This window comes from Giraffa tippelskirchi, chromosome 7 (assembly GCF_054371585.1).
Source record: "Giraffa tippelskirchi isolate mGirTip1 chromosome 7, T2T-mGirTip1v1.2.pri, whole genome shotgun sequence".
Lineage (NCBI taxonomy): Eukaryota > Metazoa > Chordata > Mammalia > Artiodactyla > Giraffidae > Giraffa > Giraffa tippelskirchi.
In genome coordinates, this window is record NC_137281.1 from 11,275,089 (window position 1) to 11,294,546 (window position 19,458).

Here is a 19,458-nt window from a genome sequence, read left to right on the forward strand (position 1 = left end):
GTATCTATGCTTTTTCAAAAATTTTTCCCACTCAGGTTCTCACAGAGTACTGAGTAGAGTTCCCCGTGTTGTACAGTAGGTTCTTGTTGGTTATCGATTTTAAATATAGCTGTGTGTACATGTCAGTCCTAAGCTCCTTATCTGTCCCTCCCCGCCTCTACGTTTGCCCTGATAACCATAAATTTGTTCTCTTAAGTCTGTGTGTCTGTTTCTGTTTTGTAGATAAGTTCTTTTGTATAATTTTTTTTTTTAGATTTCGCATAGAAACAATATCATATGATATTTATCTTGGAACAGGTTTTTAACAAGATGTCTCAGTGTTTGCAGACCCTCCATGTCTCACTTATTCCACTGTCATGAATCCTGTCTTCCTGAGACAGGTGCACACAGACCTGGGCCTCAGATGAGTCAGCTTGTGCTTAAGCCTTTTTCCTAACAGCTGATACTTACCGAACACTCTCTTCTTCTTGAGATAAAATTCATGTAACATAAGTTCATGATTTTAACCATTGAAAGTATGTAATTCAGGGGATTTAGTATATTCACACAGTTAAGCGACTTAGCAGCAGCAGCAGCAGCACCATTCATTACACCATCTAATCCAGAACATTTTCATCACCCCCCGCAAAAAAAAACCCAGAACCATTAAGTGGTTATTCCCTATTACCCTCTTCCCACAGTTACCCTTAGCAACTGCTGATGTACATTTTTAAAAAAGCAAAAAACATGGAATTCAATCGTTAATTTTTTTATTTCTCAAATGAATTTATTGAATTAATCTGCATTTAACGTTGCTGCTGTATATTTAAATCAACACTTGATAGTAACCTCTTTAATATTTAAATCCTAATATTTATATCCTACATTTAAAAAACTATATGATTATTTTAGTTTAAATTTCTTTCTCTGATTTTTTAAAAAAATTGAAGTAGAGTTGATTTACAGTGTCATATTAGTTTCAGGTGTATAGCACAGCGATTCATTTATTTATACATGTATGTATATATATATTCTTTTTCAGATTCTCTTCCCTTATAGGTTATTACAAAATATTGAGTGTCATTCTCTGTGCTAGACAGTAGGTCCTTTTTGCTTATCTACTTTATACTGCTGTGTATATGTACCACTGATGTACTTTCTGTCTCGCCGAATTTGTCTATCTTGAACATTTCATATAAATAAGATCATGCAATATGCCACCTTTTGTGTCTGGCTCCTTTCACATAGTTTTCGGGTTTCCTCCATGTTGTACCTTGCATCAGACCTTCATTCCTGTTTATAGCAGAACACTGCTTCATTAGCTCAGATGGTGAAGAATCTACCTGCAGTGCAGGAGACCAGGGTTCGTTCCCTAGGTCAAGACGATCCCCTGGGCAAGGGAATAGCAACCCATTCCAGTATTTTTGCCTGGAGAATTCCATGAATGAAGGAGCCTGGCGGGTTACAGTCCATGGGGGTCACAAAGAGTGGGACCTGACTGAGTGACTAATACTTTCATTTTCACTGTTCCATTGTAGGGAATCATACAATATATATCCATTCATATGGACATTTGGGTTGTTTCCATATTTTTTTAATCAGAAAGTTTTTGTTTGTCGTAAGAAAGAAAGACAAGGGAGCATCTGTGTGTGTTTAAAGTAGAAGTAGTCATATGTGAAATAAGAATTAGTCATTAAAATACAAAGGTATATGTCCTACTGGATGGAGGGTCCCATGCTTTTAATGTGGGAGAGGCAGAGGTGTTGAGTCTTGTTTTTGTTTTTTTGGATGTGCCATGTGGCTGTGGGATCTTAGTTCCCTGACCAGGGATTGAACCCAGGCCCCCTGCAGTGGAAGCTAGGAGTCCTAACCCCTGGACCGCCAGGGAAGTCCCAAGATGTTGAGGTTTTACCACAAGGATTGAAATTGTGGAGTTGGAAAGCACTGTTGGCTTGTAGTCAGGCAGTTGAGTCTGAATTTCCCTGCCAGTCATTACCTGTGTGTGACATGTGAGCCATTGATTTTCCTGTCTGCATCTCAGTTTCCCCATCTGTAAAGCTGAGGGAGTTAACTGACCCTTCCTCCCAATGTGGTTGTGAGGATTCAGTGAAGCCTGGCCCAGGAAGAGCTTTGCTCAGCGTGGTAGACAAAATAACGGCCTCCTAAAGGTGTCACAGTCTTCGCTGGTGACTCAGTGGTAAAGAATCTGGCTGCTGCTGGAAACCCAGGTTTAATCCCTGGGTTGGGAAGATTCCCTGGAGAAGGAAAGGGCAACCCACTCCAGTATTCTTGCCTAGGACATCGCATGGACAGAGGAGCCCAGTGGGCTACAGTCCGTGGGGTCACAAAGAGTTGGACATGACTGGCCAACTGAATGCACACACACACACGAAAGTTGTCCGAATCTGCATCCCCAGAACCTGTACATGTGTCCTTTACATGGAGAAAGGGACTTGGTGAGGATTTTTAAAAAATATTTATTTATTTGGCAGCACTGAGTCTTAATTGGGGCATGCGGGATCTTTTAGCTGTAGCATGTGAACTCTTAGCTGCAGCTTGTGGGATCCAGTTCCCCGACCAGGGTTCAAACCCAAACCCTCTGCATTGGGAGGGCAGAGTCTTAGCCACTGGACCACCAGGGAAGTCCGTGTAAGGATATCGAGGTGGGGAGATGGGCCTGGATGATTTAGAGGGAGGCAGTGTCATCACAAGGGTCCTTATCAGGGAAGGAGGGAGACAGGAGAACCAGTCAGAGGAGCTGTGGAGATGGAAGCAGAGGCTGGAGCGATGCCACTGCTGGCTCTGGAGCCGGACGAAGGGGCCACCGCCAAGGAGGGCAAAGGGGCTCTAGAAGCTGGAGACAGGACGAGGAAATGATTCTCCCCCAGAACGTTTAGAAGGCACGCAGCCCAGCTGACACTGGCTCTAGCCCAGCCTCGTGACCTCTGGGAAGTTACACAGCTGCTTCCTGTCTCAATGGCTCGCCTGTGAAATGGAGATAAAAATAGTTCCTGGCTTCCAGAGGTGTCGGCGGGTCTTACTGTTATTGCAGGTCTGCCACACCGTTTACACTTAGGTGCCGCCGCAGTGGCTGTGCTTTGCGATGGTTAGCATTCTGTGTCACGTCAACTCCTTTCAGAAGTGGGGAGCCCCCCCTTCACTCACGAGGAAACTGCGGCTCAGAGAGGTTTTATGTCACCCAGGGCTGCACAGCTTGGCAGTGGCAGGGCTAGATTTGAACTCAGGCTGGCCTCCCCACAAGCCCATGCTCCTTCCTCCGCTGTAGGGAGGTTCCTGTCTGTAGCAGTGTGCCAGCAGTGTCTCCAGGCCACCTCCCGACTGGGAGGTGACATTGCAGATCAGGCCATTGGATGTTCCTGGCTGTGTGGGGTGGCAGACTAGGAACCTTTGGAGGTCATAGTCACTTGTCATTCTGTGAGCCAAATAAACAGCCCCGGAAACTTTCCAGGTGGTCCAGTGGTTAAGAATCCATCTTGCAATGCAGGGGATACAGGTTTGATCCCTAGTCAGGGAACTAAGATCCCATGTGCCTTAGAGCAACCAAGCTCCATCACCCAAATGACGGATCCTGCAACGCAGATCCCGAGTGTCGCAACTGAGACCCGAGGTAGCCAAATAAATAAATAATAAAAATAAAAGCCCCAAAATGGAAAGTAGGAGATTGCGTCAGCCCCTGTAGCTGCCTTCCACCCCCACATGACTTTCTATGCGTTTATATCAGACAGGACTGGCAGAAACTTTGGGGGAAGACTTCCTACAGTCAGCTCTTATTTTTGGCTGTGCCGGGTCTTCATTGCTTTTGCATGGGCTTCCTCTAGTTGAATTGAGCAGAGGCTACTCCCTAGTCGCAGTGTGTGGGCTTCTCATTTCAGTGGCTTCTGTTGTTGTGAAGCATGTGACACAGGCTTCAGTAGTTATGGCACGTGGGCTTAGTAGTTGCAGCTCAAGGGCTCTAGAGCACAGGCTCAATAGTTTTGGCTCGTGGACTTAGTTGCTCTGTGGCATGTGGAATCTTCCTGGACCAGGGGTCAAACCCCTGTCCCCTGCACTGACAGGCAGACTCATATCCCCCGAGCCACCAGCGAAATCCAGCTGTTTCCTTCTTTCAACAAATAATCATCGAGCAGTGACTAATAACACTTCCTGACTGGTAGCCACAGGGTGCCTGCTACATGCCATGCCCTGTGAACGTGGTATTTATGTGCATAATCCTACATAGGGTGATCATCCCCACTTTACAGATGAGGAAACTGAGACTCCAAGAGCTGAGCTGACAAGGCCCTATAGCTAGGGTGTGGCAGAGATGGGACTCAAATCCGGAGTTCGTGGTGAGCAAAACCAGACCAGGCCCCTACCCTCGGAGCATCCATGGGATCCTGTGTGATTGTGGGCAGGGGCAACTGGGGTGCCCTTTGTCTGCATAGTGCTGCCAAGGAGAGCTCTGTGGTGCCGGGTTAGAAGCCGGTCAGGCAGAGTCTAGTGGAGCTGGGAACGTGGGTGCCGGGGCGTAGGCAGTGTCTATTTTCCAACTGTGACTCCACATCCTGTGCTGTGTGCAGGGGACACGGTGGCAGCCTGCAGCCCTGCCCCCACTGTCACCGAGTTGACTTGGCAAGGAGACGAGGTGGCCCAGATGGGGGTCGTCTGTCTTCCGAGGTCCCACAGGGAAGCCAGGTAGGGGGCGGGGCAGAGCGGCACTGACCTGGGCCTTGCCTCTCCTGCAGTTGGAGAAGGAGGAACAGATCCACAGCGTGGACATCGGGAATGATGGCTCGGCCTTCGTGGAGGTGCTGGTTGGCAGCTCGGCCGGAGGCGCCGGGGAGCAGGACTATGAGGTAAGCTGGGCCTTGAGGTGGGCACCCCGCTGATCCCTGCCCCAGATGCCCCCATTGTCGCCCCAGGGTTTCCCAGACCCTGGGCCACCTCAGCCCTTCAGAGGAGCCCAGGGCACAAAGAGATAAAGAGCTGACCCAGGTGATAAGCTGTGTGCCGAAACGGCATCACAGTTGCAGAAAGAACCAAAGGCACCTGTGTGGTTTACAAGTCGGGTATCTTAGTAGCTCAGCTGATGAAGAATCTGCCTGCAATGCAGGGGACCCAGGTTCAATCCCTGGATCGGGAAGATCCCCTGGAGGAGGGCATGGCAACCCACTCCAGTATTCTTGGGCTTCCCAGGGGGCTCAGTGGTAAAGAATCGGCCTGCAATGCAGGAGACCCAGGTTCAATCCCTGGGTCAGGAAGATCCCCTGGAGAAGGGAATGGCAACCCACTCCAGTATTCTTGCCTGGAGAATCCCATGGACAGAGGAGCCTGGCGGGTTACAGTCCATAGGGTCGCAGAGAGTTGGACAGAACTGAGTGACTAACACTTTCACTTTCCCTTTCCCTGCTTGAGAGCGAAACTGCTTTTATCTGGTCCCAGAACTTCTCCAAAATGTCCCGGCAAATTGACATTCCAAATAGCTCCGGGCGCCTCTGTGAGCTACTTGATTCCTGACAAACGTGTACGAGTCTTTTGCTCTATTACAGATATTTTAAATGTTGGCCCAATCCTTTTTTTTTTAAACCAGCTGAATAAATTCGAGCAGGACTGGGAAGATCATAGTGAGCCAGCTGATGAGTCAGCCAAATGTTTTGGGGAAAAATACACATATTGTGAAAAAGAGAGTTTATAATTTTAAGTGAACGAATCTGTTTTCTACAAGGAATGGTTTTTTCCTCACAGTGAAAAATTGTTTTTAATTGAGGTATATTTTGTGTATAATAAAATGCACAGGTCGTCGTTCTGACAGACGTACATACCTGGGTAACCATCCCCCAGATCAATACGTAGAACACTGGACTTCCTGGTGTTCCAGTGATTCAGACTCTGCCTTCCAATGCAGAAGTCCTGGGTTCGATCCCTGGTCGGGGAACTAAGGCCCCACATACTTTGGAGTGTGGCCAAAAAAAAAAAATGACATAGAGCATCGCTGGCCTACCTGAAAGCTCCCTCATGTCACTTTGGGGTCACTCCTCCCACCCTCAGCTCAGGCCACCACTACCTCTTTTCCGTCACTACAGACTAGTTTTGCCTTTCCTAGAATTTCATACAAATGGTGTTACAGTATGAGGTTTTCAGGTACTTTTGTGTGTGTGGCTGGCTTCTTTTACTCTATACTGTTTTTTGAGGTTCTAACATATTGTGTGTATGTCAGCAGTCTGTTCCACCTTATTGCTGAGAAGTTTCACTGGAAGCGCAGATCTCAACTTGTTCATCCATTCTCTTGTTGACGAGCATCTGGACTGTTGCCACTTTTTGGTGGTGGTTTTTGTCCACACCTCGCGGCTTTCAGGATCTTAGTTCTCCAAGCCGGGGTTGAACCCAGACCGCAGGAGTGCAAAGTGCGGAGGAGTGAAAGTGCAAAGTCCTCTCAACACTAGAACATCAGGGAACTCCCTGCCACTTTTTGACTATTATGAACACAGCTGCTGTGAACCTTCTTGTACAAGCCTCTGTATAGAGATCTCTTTGGGGTAAATACCTAAAGGGTCTTCAGGTAGATCTCTGTTTTAACCTTATTAGAAATGGATAGTTTTCCGAAGTGGTTTATTCCATTTTACATTCCCTTCAGCAGTATATGAGGTCTACACCCTTATTTATACTTGATATTGCCAGTCTTTATTTATTTCGCGGGGCCAGGTCTTAGTTGTGGTCATATGCGGCATGCAGGATCTAGTTCCTTGAGCAGGGATCAAACCCGGGCTCCTTGCATTGGAAGTGTGGAGTCCTTGTCACTGGACCACCAGTGAGGTCCTGCCAGTCTTTTAAATGAATATGTGTGTTGAATTTTATCAAGTACTTTTTCCATCATACAAGGTACATTCCAACCAATGAGGTTTTCCTTGAACACACATTCTTATTCTAAAGGTTCTAGGGGATTCCCTGGTGGTCCAGTGGTAGGGTAGGAGGGCATGGAAACCCACTCCAGTATTCTTGCCTGGAGATTCCCATGGACAGAGGAGCCTGGAGGGCTACGGTCCACAGGATCGCGAAGAGTCGGACATGACTGAAGTGACTTAGCTAGCACGCACACATGGCAGTCCAGTGGTTACGACGCCACTCCCATTGCCAGGGGCCCAGATTCAATCTATCTCTGGTTGGGGAACTAAAATCCCACAGGCTTTGCAGTGTGACCAAAAAGAATAATAATAAAAGAAAGATTTTATAAGTTGCAAAAAGGCAAACTGATGGCACGTTATGTTTTAAAGAGTTTATTTAAGCAGGCAACTTGAATCAGGTAGCCAAAACTAAAAAATGATTAGAGGTGCTTTGTGGGTGGGCTAGGACAGAGGTTTATAGAGAGAAAGCAGGAAAGCAGAGCAATTATTTAATGGACTAGAGTTTGAACTTTTGTTTAACTAGTGTTTTTTTGGAGTATAGTTGCTTTACAATGTTGTGTTAGTTTAGTTTCCACTCTATAGCAAAGTGAATCAGCTACATGTATACACATATCCCCTCATTCTCGGATTTCCTTCCCATTTAGGTCACCACGGAGCACTGAGGTTCTCATTAGCCATCTCTGCTATACATGGTCTCAGGAATATGTGTATGTTAGTCCCAGTGTCCCAGTCCGCCCCACCTCCCTGGAGCTTGAACGATTTTCTTACTTGGGAAAATCGAGGGACTTGGCTGTGCATGATTAGTTGATTTCATTTTCTTAGATTTCAGTTCATCAACTCTTGCTTAAATTTTGATTGATTTACTGAAGCTACCTAAGGCTTTAGAGTCACCCAGTCTAATGGCCTCCTTGATTAAAATTTTACATAAAATCAACCAACTTTGGGGCAAAAAAAAAAAAAAATTCTCTCTTCTTCTTGGCAAACAGATTCAGATCAAAATTCCACTTTTTAATTATGAGAAGAGTCAATGCATTTTTGGCTAAAACTGTATCTAATCTGGCATGTGGATCTTTATTATAAACCTCTTATCTACCTAGAAAAGTGGAATGGTCAGCTCAGGGCTTTATGGTTGCAGAGTCTGGAAACCCTTATGTCAGTGGTCTCCCATTCACTTGAGGTTGTTTTTTTCAATTTTGTAATTTATGTATCAGTTTTGGCTGCACCGTGTCTTCATCTCTGTGCGTGGGCTTTGTCTAGTCACACCAAGCGGGGTTTACCCTACTTGTGTTGCATGGGCTCAGCAGTTGTGCTCCTGGAGCTCAGTTGCCCTGGGATGTGTGAATCTTCCCAGACCTGGGATCGAGACCATGACCCCTGCACTGGCAGGTAGATTCTTAACCACTGGACCACCAGGGCAGTTGCACACTTACTTTTATGTTGTGTGTTTGATAATATCAGTTTGTTGTTGTTCAGTCGCTAAGCCCTGTCCAACTCTTTGCAACCCCATGGACTGCAGCACACCAGGCTTCCCTGTCCTTCACTGTCTCCCAGAGTTTGCTCAAACTCATGTCCATTGAGTAGGTGATGCCATCCAACCTCCTCATCCTCTGTCACCTCCTTCTCCTCTTGCCCTCAATCTTTCCCAGCATCAGGGTCTCTTCCAATGAGTTGTCTCTTCCCATCAGGTGGCCAAAGTATTGGAGCTTCAGCTTCAGACTCAGTCCTTCCAGTGAGTAGTCAGGTTTGCTTTCCTTTAGGATTGACTGGTTTGATTTCCTTGCTGTCCAAGGGTCACTCAGGAGTCTTCTCTAGCACCACAATTTGAAAGCATCAATTCTTTGGCTGAGTGCCTTCTTTTTGGTCCAGCGCTCACATCCATTAATGACTACTGGAAAAACCATAGCTTTCACTATACAGACCTTTGTCAGCAAAGTGATGTGTCTCTGCTTTTGAACATGATGTGTAGGTTTGTCATAGCTTTTCTTCCAAGGAGCAAGTGTCTTAATTTTATGGCTTCAGTCACCATCCACAGTGATTTTGGAGCCGAAGAAAATAAAGTCTGTCACTGTTTCCAGTTTTTCCCAATCAATATATGCAATCTTTGTGTGTCTGAGTCTGCAGTTTGTGGTTTTTGCTGACCTTAAATCATAGCAGCCTATTTCCTGATGCCTAGTGAGGTATGTGTGTGTGTTAATTCCACTCTTGGGTAATATATAGGTGAAAGTTCTATGAGGGCCTGGTTTGAAGTACATTCCTCCAAAGAGGATTTGCCCCAGCCAGCACCAGGTGATACTACATACATGGGACCACTTACATTTTCAACATGGGTTTTCCCACTCTGATAACTAGTGTGGACTTTTGCTCCAAAAGGCAAGAATACTGTAGTGGGTTGCCATTCTATTCTCCAGGGCATCTTCCCGACCTGGGGATCGAACCCAGGCCTCCTGCATTGCAGGCAGATTCTTTACCGTCAAAGCTACCAGGGAAACCCATCTGGGGATAGGAGTCTGCAGAGAGAATTTTTCATCTTTTCTCTGCTGGGAGAGAGCTCTGGCCAGAGCTAAGGGCTCCCACTGACCCTGCCCACAAGACACATTTCTCCCTAATTTACTCATGGAAGGAAGGTCCAGCTCTCTGCACAGGGGTGTCTCCTGAGATGCCTTTCTTCCTGAGTTGGAGCTCACGCTTTGAACTCCCTGTTCTGCCTGCTCACATCACGTTGTTGTTCAGTCACTAAATCCCGTCTGACTCTTTTTGACCCTATGGACTGCAGCACGCCAGGCTTCCCTGTTCTTCACTGTCTCCCAGAGATTGCTCAAACTCATGTCCATTGAATCGGTGATGCCATCCAACCATCTCACCCTCTGTCACCCACTTCTCCACCTACCCTCAGTCTTTCCCAGCATCGGGGTCTTTTCCACTGAGTTGACTCTTTCTGTCAGGTGGCCAAAGTATTCCTACCACGTAGAACCCTTTGATTCAATCACGCTCTGTGCCACCTGAAGTTGGTAACAAGGCAGACACCAACATCAGTGCCACCCACTGTATCAGTCAGGGTCCCACCAGGAGGCTGAAATCACACCAGTTAGTTTAATAGAGAGAATTAATATAAAGAATTAGTAACGAAGTATTGAACTAAAGAGGCCAGAAGACGCAGGTAGGACACAGAAGCAACTGCTGGGAGCAGCCGCCACCCTTAGGGTTGGAGGAACAAAAGGAAGAGGTTGGAATTGTTGAAATGTGGGTGTTTTGAAGCTTGGAGGTGAACCCTTGGGGCTGAAACTCAGGTCCTGAGGAGGGAGTGATCCCCAGCTAGTTCTGGTCTACCCTGAGAATGTACGGTGAGGCCAGTTCTGCAGGTCCTGGGACGCTGCAAACTGGATTCACCTGCATGACCTCCTCCCACCCCCAGCTTCCCCCCTCCCCCCGGAAGAACTGCTGCACAAGCGGCAGCAAAGCACACCTGAGATGCTGCTCACCTGATATGCAAGAATCCACCTCCCTTCTCCAGCCTTGCAGCCTCTCTCTCTAGCTCTCCCTGCTGGCGGAGCCTGACAAGGAGTAGCTAGCAATTAGAAATGTCCCCAGCATCCCAGAGCTGAGCCACCAGTGTGGAATTTTTTTTTTTCTTAAAGAAAAACACGTTTTTTAAATTTTTTTCTTCATTTTTGTTCTTTCCATTATATTCCTTTATTATTTATTTGCTTTTTTGTTTTTCAAAGATGGGTCTGAACTGAGAGACAGTCGAAGATTTTTTTTTAATTAATTTATTTATTCATTCGGCTGTGCCAGGTCTTAGTTGTGACACACTAAGATCTTCAATCTTCATTACGGTACGTGGGATCCAGTTCCCTGACCAGGGATCGAACCCAGGCCCCCTGCATTGGGAATGCAGTCTTAGCCACTGGGCCACCAGGGAAGTCCGGAGACAAGTCAGTTAATAGTGGGTTTATCTCCCTTCCCTCTTTGGTTTCTGGGCTCTTCCTTTGGGCACTAACACTTCCCTTCTGCTTCCTCAGCCATGTGTTTCTGAAAGGTCATTGTGAATATCCTCTGCTGGGAGCCCACCAATCTGGGAGGGTTCCTGAGGCTGTGCAGCCCTCCGCGTGTCCAGATATGGAAGACTCTGGAAGAATTTAGGGAAGGGTGGTTTAGATCTGGGAGTAGAAGGATCCCTCTGGGGCCTGTGTCAGGGAAGGACTGACAGGACACCCAGAAAGAAGAGAAGCGTCTAGAAGCCTCGAGGAGCACTGAGGAAGAGCTGGATCTGGAGACCCCCTAGTCTCTGCTCAGGCCCCTGCGCTCTCCCAGTCCCTAGGAGGTGTTATCGCCACCAGCCAGGCCTGGTCCTTAGCCACTCTGCCTTTTCCCAGGTCCTTCTGGTCACCTCATCTTTCATGTCCCCTGCCGAGAGTCGCAGTGGCTCAAACTCCAACCGCGTTCGTATCTTTGGGCCCGACAAGCTGGTCCGGGCAGCAGCAGAGAAGCGCTGGGACCGAGTCAAAATTGTCTGCAGCCAGCCCTACAGCAAGGTACCCAGGCTGGGAGCGGGGTCCTTGGTCCCACGCCACGAGAGAGGCGAGGGGCTGATAGTGAGTCCCCGAGGGCTGGGAGGGCCAGACAGTCCGTCTACCCGGGAAATTACAAGGAGGCTGGGCCCCTGCGTTCTCTGAAATTGGCTTTCCATCCTCCGCACATAGAAATCTTGGTTTCCCAGAGGGAGATTGGGAAGGGTGACCTGCAAGATCTCACGGGAATTGGGAGGGGGAGCTGCTGACTTGTGGAAGACGAGGCCTCTTAGAGCAGGGCCTCAGAGTTAGCATCATGAGATCTGGAGTCAGAACGCTGGTTTAAAACCTGGCTGCTCCAGTCCTTAGCTGTGTGATCTCGGGCTAGTGACTTAACCTTTCTGGCCATCCTGGGTCCCAGGTTCCTTCCGTCTCATGGCTGCATATCCACTCAGCAGAGGAGGAAAGAGCCCGGCACATTTCTGAGTCGTGGAAGTGGCACATGGCCCTCCTTCCCATTCCACGGGCAAAAAGTTGGCAGGCAGAGTGGATTTGCCTAGACATCCTGCAGCCTTTTCCAGTTGCTCTGAGGCTCAAGGGCTGAGCACGTAAAGGGCTTTGTGCCGAGCCTGACCCCAAGTTAGGGCTCAGTGACATCGTGCGGTTATGATCCTTGTCATGATCAACCCGGCAGCTCCCCAGATGTGTGTCTCCGTTGGAGGGAAAGAGTCAGGAAGGGGTTTCTCTAAACGAAAGGGATGGGGGCCAAGCCTTTGTTCTTGGCCAGACTCCTGACTCCCACCCCTCCCCTCCCAGGATGCCCCCTATGGCCTGAGTTTTGTACGGTTTCACAGCCCCCCAGACAAAGACGAGGCCGAGGCCTCATCCCAGGTAAGCTCTGCCTGCCCCTGCCCAGAGCCTTCTCCCCACCTCTTCACTCCCACCTGCCAACAGCCCTCCCACTGCGCTGACCTTGTGGGACCTTAGAAGGTGACCAAGCTTGGCCAGTTCCGTGTGAAGGAGGAGGATGAGAGTGCCAGTTCCCTGAAGCCCGGGGCTCTCTTCTTCAGTCGTATCAACAAGACACCCCCAGGTGAGGACGGAAAGCCTGGGTCCTGAGCAAGTAAAGGCTGGGGGCCTGAATCCTGGGTCTGAGGGAGTGGGGGCTGGGGCCTGGACCCCTGGGTCACTGCTGGGTCTTGGGAACAACACTGTGTGACCCATGGATAGGAAGGAGCCAGAAGGCCTGAGGGTCCAGCCCCCTCAGCCTGGATCCACTTTCTCCCTCTGCAGTGGCAACCAGTGACCCGGCAGGACCCAGCTACGCAGCGGCTACGCTGCAGGCCTCCAGTGCCACCTCCTCAGCCTCCCCGCTCTCCAAGGCAGTAGGCAGCACCTTCAAGGTGAGATCACCAGACCCTGGGGGGGCGGAAAAGGAGGAGAGGAGCTGGAGGCCTCAGCACAACCCACCCCCTCAGCCTCAAGAGTCCCCCAAAGGCAAGAGGAAGCTGGATTTGAACCAAGAAGAAAAGAAGACCCCCAGCAAACCATCAGCTCAGCCCTCAGTACCTGCCCTCAAAAGACCCAAATGTGAGCACACTGGATTCCTTGTGCCCCCAGAGGGTCTGGGTCCGAGGGTGGAGGGGTGGGGATCCTGGGTCTGAGGTAGGAGGGCCTGGGGGTCTGAACTCCTGGGTCTGAGAGAGGAGGGGCTGGGAGTCTGGACTCCTGGGTGTGAGAGAGGAGAGGTGGGGGTGTAGCCCTACATTTTCTAACTGAATCCACTCTCTGGCTTCCCTAGTGCCAGCTCCCGCCCGTTCCCCAGCCACTCCCCCCATCCCTGCCCCAGCACGAGGGGCGGCACCAGGGAAGCCCCGAGGAGAAGGCGCTGAGCCCACGGCCCCCCGCGCAGGCCCGCAGGAGCTGGGGAAGATCCTCCAGGGTGTGGTGGTGGTGTTGAGTGGCTTCCAGAACCCCTTCCGCTCAGAGCTCCGGGACAAGGCCCTTGAACTGGGAGCCAAGTATCGACCGGACTGGACTCCAGACAGCACCCACCTCATGTAGGCCCTCATCCCCTCCCCTCAGTCCCCGCTGCCCCTTCTCCATCTTCCTCCATCTCTTCCGTCTTGCTCTCTCTCTGTCACTTCACCTCTCTGTATCCTCTGCCTCTTGTTCTCTTTCTTTTCTTCCTTCTGCCCCTCTGTCTCGCTCCCCATGTCCTTGTCTCTTCGCCTTTGCCGCTTAGACCACCCTCCATTCTGCTCCCCGGCTGACACCCTCCATTCTGCTCCCCACCAGCTGTGCCTTTGCCAACACCCCCAAGTACAGCCAGGTCCTCGGCCTCGGAGGCCGAATTGTGCGCAAAGAGTGGGTGCTGGATTGTCACCGCATGCGGCGGCGGCTGCCCTCGCGGAGGTATGGCTCTTTGCACACGTGTGGTTTACACACACACATGTACACCCCGACCCTGCCCCTCATCCCTGTGCCGGGCAGCGCCAGGGATCTGGGGAGAAATCAGGCTGCGGCCTGCCAGCTCAGAGTCAGCCGACTTCCCAGAGGAGGAGGGGCAGGGCTGGGAGACGGTGAGGAGAGGGAGGGCGTCCCCGGGGGTCCCAGGAGGGCTCTGGGAAGTCTGCTTAGCAAAGGAAAAGGCTGCAGGCTGGAGAAACAGCATTCACAAAGGCTCAGGGTGGAGAACGAAGTGTTGGGACCTGTTGGCATTCATTCATCTGAAACCCCTGCTGGGTATCAGGCTGGGCTGCCCACCACCGGACCCCAGACATCGGTCCCTGCCTTCGAGAGCCTCTGACTTTGATGAGGGGCCAGACTTATTGTGAAATACTTTGGAGGAGGGCCCACAGGGAGAATTGCAGTGAGCCAGGGATCTTCAAGGAGGAGAAGAGATTTGCCAGGCTGAGCAGAGGTGGAGGAGCCGAGGCTGGGTCAGCCTGGTGTCTGCTGGGAGGATGGGCTCCTTTAGCAGTCTGAGCTCCTGGACCACTGGGGAAGGCCCCCGCCACTTAAAGTCTTCTGAGTTTCCCAAGAGCCATGGTTCTACAGTGAGGGTGACTTACCCGAAAAGGGTGTCACCAGGTTGGAAACAACCATATCACGCACAGAAGGGTCTTAACGTGTGGACCAGGGCAGCATTGCCAACAGACAAGCAACAGTTCATTTGCTTCTGCTGCGTACGCACTCAGCCCTGTTATTTGGGGCCACTTGATTCATCTCTCTGGGCCTCCATTTCCTCATCTGTAAAATGGGGCTAAAACTAGCAGCCGCCTCAGGATTCAGTGACTGAACCTGTCAAGTGTTTGGAACAGTGCCTGGCACATAGGATATTTGCTTTTGAGATTTTTCCCTTAATCAGTAGGCGTTCTCCTAATGAAAAACTGACTTTGATGCTTGAAGGAGAGAATTATTTCTGATTTTTTTTTTTTTTCGTTTCTGAAATGAGACATTTCTTCCCTCAGAGGGAGGGGAAGCCAGGGATTGCTGTTGTCTATGGTGTGGGTGGCTGAAGGTCCACAGGTCCCTTCTGGAGCTTGGAGATGGGGCAGACCAGGAGGAAGACCACAATTGCACCGAGTATTTATTTATTGATAGTAAATGCCAGCGCCTGCTGCTTCTTAAGCCCCCCCCCAACCTCTCCCGGAGGACACGTCTGCTGTTGGTCTGAGGCCCGATACCTCCCCTAGGTACCTCATGGCTGGGTCAGGCTCGAGCAGCGAAGATGAGGGGGGCTCTCACAGCGGCGGCAGTGGGAATGAAGCCCCCAAGGCTCCCCGAAAGGTCCATGCCCCCTGCGGCACGGGGGAGGGTGGAGTCGGGGAGGACATGGCACCCCAAACTCTCTACTCCTGTCTCCTTCGGGCACACACTCACACCCTCATTGCCCCTTCCCTCCTCCCTGACCCACCCTCCCTCCTCAGCGCCCCCAGACCAAAGCCAAGCCCCCTCAGGCAGCAGGACCTAGCCCACCCCAGAGACCCCCAACCCCAGAACAGACCAAACCAGCCTCACCAGGGGCCCAGGAAGATAATGACGACACTGAGGCGGAGCAGTCAGGTCAGAGTCTGAGGGAGGAGGGGCTGGGCGCCTGGGCTCCTGGGTCTGAGGGAGGAGGGGCTGGACTCCCTCATCTAAAAGGGGAAGGAGTTCAAAGTCTGAGCTCCTGGGTCCAGTGAGATGGGGCTGGATCCCAGACAGTGGATCTGGTGTTGGGGTAGGCTGCCCCCTCACCCCCAACTGGATCTAGGGAGCGGTTGAGTTGGGGGTTGGGACACCTCATCTGTGCTCAGGTGTGAGACTGGGAGGTAGGGGCCCCGAGTTGACTAAGCGTCTACTCACAGAAGGACAGGACAACGGGGCAGAAGACTCTGGGGACACCGAGGATGAGCTGAGAAGGTAGGGTGAGGCTGGATGGTCAGGGTGGCCCCGGCCTGGGGTGGAGGGGGAGCCGGTCTGCACACTCCCTCCCCACCCTTCTTGGCCTCCCCAGGGTGGCCGAGCATAAGGAACGAAGGCAGCCCCCTGGTCAGGAGGAGAATGGTGAGGACCCGTATGCAGGATCCACAGATGAGAACACGGACCACGAGGGCCCCCCGGAGTCTCCCGATCTGCCAATTCCCGAGCTCCCAGGTGGGAACCCCTCCCTCCCGATGTGGGGTTTGACGCTGTCACTTCTCTAAAGTGACTTGCCCCAGGCACCCCTGGGATGGCCACTGCCCGCTCTGACTTGTCTCCCAGGCTCGTCACCCTCCTCCCTGCCCTCTGCCACCTCCATATCCTCTTAGGCCCGTTCCCTTCCCGTCAGCATCCTTTCCTGTCTGCCCTCTCTGTCTCATCCTGACTTCTGCTGTGACCACCTCCCTCACAGTCCAGCCCCTTGCCAGACCCCCTTTAGGTTCTCACCCCCTCACAACAGGGCCCTCCCACTCCTTTGGCTTCAGGACCAACCTGGGGGCTTTAAGAATCTGCAGGTACCCCGGCTACACCCCCGAGTTCAGCTTTGTCGGTGTGGGTGGGGTTCAGGGAACACAGATGCACTGATCTCTGTTGGGACCCGCCTCGCCATTCATCACCCCAGACGTGGGGGCAGGCGTCGGAGCCTCTTCTGGTCAAGAATGAAAGAGGGACTCCCTGGGTGGTCCAGTGGTTAAAACTCCAGGCTTCCCCTGCAGGGGGCTCAGGTTTGATCCCTGGTCAAGGAACTAAGATCCTGTGTGTGGCGCGGTGTGCAGCCAAAAAAAGAGAGAATGAAAGGAGAGCCGGGCAGTCAGAGGCTCTGAGTGGAGGTGAGGGTCAGTGGCCACTGGAAAAAGCCATTTCCACCTGGTTCCTCACAAGTGATAGGCAGGAACATACTCTGATCCTCCTCCAAAGCCCCAAACGTGACCTTGGCAACTTAACAGAAAATCATGTTAAACTGGAACAAAGAGCCACCCTGAAGGTCAGGGCCAGAGAAGGCACTGGTTAAAAGGTGTGGGCCAGCCAAATTTCCAACCCGGACCAAGTTAAGGAAATGATGGACCTGGTGTAAGAAACACGTTGCCACTAATAGTAATTGAATCTTTTACCATTAATATAAAACAAAACCCCATTAGGCCTGCCTGAAACCACTGCTTGTCAGAGATGGCTTCTGAGCCAGGGTGTCCACAGACACTCCTCACCCCATCCAGCCGCTGCGTCGGCCTTCCTGTCCTGTCTGTGAGTGTCCTGTGGCTCCTGGCTTGGCACCCCGGGACTCCAGGGCTTCACGTTGGCTCTCCCCACCCCATCTCTCCCCTGCAGACTTCTTCCAGGGCAAACGCTTCTTCCTTTACGGGGAATTCCCAGGAGATGAGCGGCGGACACTCAGCCGCTATGTCACAGCCTTCAACGGGTCAGTCTCCAGGGTCGGGGGGTGGGGGATGGAAGGTCGTGGGGAGGATGGAGAGGGATGTACCCTGAGGGTCAACACAGGCCGTGGAGCTCTGTGCCAGCCCTGCTCACTGTGCTGGGGCCCTGGATGCATAGCTTCCCACACCACACCCCCAACCTCCCCACCCACCCCACCCCCTCACCCCACTTCCTCGTCTCTAAAGTGAGGCTCCTCACCGCCCTTCTGAAAGGACTGGTGCTGGAAGGAGCTGGTGGTTTCATGGATATGGCGAGCCTGGCACGCGGAGAGTGGGGGACCCACAGGTGGCCCACAGGGGACATGGGTGGGGATGGAGAGAGGACGGCCCCTGAGGATGGTTGGGGAGGAGGGCGTCAGGAAAGGGGACGCCGATTCTCCGCCTCTTCGCTTCCCCCACCAGGGAGCTTGAGGACTACATGAGTGAGCGGGTCCAGTTTGTGATCACCGCACAGGAGTGGGACCCCAGCTTTGAGGAGGTGAGTCCTGGAGGGGCAGGGAGAGGGAGACCCAGCCCGCCCTAGCACATCCCCCCACCCCCTCCTGGCTCTCATGTTCCTGCCTGTACCCTTCCCACTGCCTCCCACCCCTTGCAGGCCCTGACGGACAACCCCTCCCTGGTGTTCGTCCGCCCCCGCTGGATCTACAGTTGCAACGAGAAGCAGAAGTTACTTCCCCACCAGCTCTACGGGGTAGTGCCCCAGGCGTGAAATATGTGTGCACACACATGCATGCATACACACACATGCACACACATGTGCACGCATACACACACCCCCACATGAGTTTAATAAAGGAGACTTGGCTTTGAGCAGCTGCCCTTCCCACTCGCATCTCTGAGAACCCTCAGCAGGCTCCCTGCTTTCTGTCTCATGTTTGGTTCCACTCGCCCTCTGAAGGCCGAGTCTTTGGGCCACCTGAGGACTCCTGTCCTGGGATCTGTGGAAGAACGATGCGCTCTCTGTCCGGGGCCTGGTTGGGAAGGAGCTCCTTGTTACTTCTCCCTGGTGCCTCCCCGCTTTGGCAGCAGGTGGCAGGGAACTTGGAATCTTGACGCTCAGCATCACCCCTCAGCCAGTTCGGATCCCCGGAGCCCATTCCTGTATCTTGGTTGTCCCTCTGGGGGGCCTGGGCTGCAGGCTGGGATGCTCATGGGGTGGCCTCCCTCGAAGTCTCAGCTCCCCTGGGCCAAGGACATCTCCCTTTCTCCAGGGCTCTCAGAAGTAGCTGTGAAACCATCCCCAGCCTGGTTTGACATCACCTCATTTGGGAGGGAGAACTAGGGAAGGGGCATTTAAATCACCCTCCACAAATCCCAGACCCCCTTTTAGGCTCCCACCATATTTAAGGTGGGAACTGACCTGGGTGTTAGAGAATCAGGGTAGAAGGTGGGGGTGGGATGGGGGACTTCTCCGGTGGTCCAGTGGTTAAGCCTCTGTGCTCTCAATGCAGGGGCATGGGTTCAATCCCTGGTTGAGGGAGATCCCGCATGCCATGTAGCACAGCCAAAAAAATACTGAACAAAATCAACAACAACCACCTTTAGGACTTCCCTGGTGGTCCAGTGGTTAGGACTGTGCGATTCCACTGCAGGGAAGACGGGTTCGATCCCTGGTCAGGGAACTAAAATCCTGTATGCCATTCGGTATGGCAAAAAGCAAAACAAAAACTTAGCAACGGTGAAATGAACAATTCACCTCCTCAGTCACACTGGCCACAGTTCCAGTGCCCACTGGCTGCTGGTCCGGACATTGCTGATGGAGAGCCTTCCCTCACTGTAGAAAGCAGAAGGACAGGGCAGCCCTGCAGTGCGGTGGACGGGAGCCCAGAAGCTTGGACTTCATCCTGGGGAGGTTGGGAAAGGGTCGAAGGGCAAAGAGCAGGATCAGACCTGGGGAACAAATGACCACAAACTTAGTGTCTTGGAACAAAAGGTTATAACCTTCTAGATTTGGGGTCCAAAATGGGTCTCACCGGGCTAATCATCAAGGTGCAGTCAGGGCTCCGCTCTTCCTGGGGCTCTGGGAGAGAATCTGTGTCCTTAGCTTTCCCAACTTCCAGCCCACGACCCATGCCCCTTCCATCTGCAAAGCCAGCAACAGCCGGTGGAGTCTTGAGCTGCATCACTGTGACACTGACTTCTTGGGATTACGCTGAGCCCACCTGGATA

The 19,458-nt window shown here is 51.8% G+C and overlaps 1 protein-coding gene across 10 annotated transcripts in view; it reads left to right on the forward strand.

Annotated features, from left to right (window-relative positions):
- The window catches only part of XRCC1 (X-ray repair cross complementing 1), a 29,530-nt gene that overhangs the window by 6,149 nt on the left and 3,923 nt on the right, over positions 1-19,458 (forward strand). For 2 of the 10 annotated variants that reach the window (XR_014060902.1, XR_014060901.1), the window contains exons 3-16: positions 4,725-4,835; positions 11,255-11,413; positions 12,206-12,280; positions 12,377-12,482; positions 12,683-12,792; positions 12,868-12,979; positions 13,191-13,449; positions 13,688-13,804; positions 15,088-15,181; positions 15,322-15,457; positions 15,742-15,796; positions 15,891-16,030; positions 17,183-17,273; positions 17,692-17,767. Coding sequence is in view for 8 of the 10 variants with exons in the window: in XM_081516000.1 (XP_081372126.1) it covers positions 4,725-4,835; positions 11,255-11,413; positions 12,206-12,280; positions 12,377-12,482; positions 12,683-12,979; positions 13,191-13,449; positions 13,688-13,804; positions 15,088-15,181; positions 15,322-15,457; positions 15,742-15,796; positions 15,891-16,030; positions 17,183-17,273; positions 17,692-17,767; positions 17,885-17,998 (1,830 nt within the window). In the remaining 2 variants the exon portion in view is untranslated. Of the gene's footprint in view, positions 1-4,724; positions 4,836-11,254; positions 11,414-12,205; positions 12,281-12,376; positions 12,483-12,682; positions 12,980-13,190; positions 13,450-13,687; positions 13,805-15,087; positions 15,182-15,321; positions 15,458-15,741; positions 15,797-15,890; positions 16,031-17,182; positions 17,274-17,691; positions 17,768-17,884; positions 18,100-19,458 lie in introns of those variants that run through there. The other 8 variants (XM_081516002.1, XM_081516003.1, XM_081516005.1 and 5 more) reach the window with 8 other exon arrangements.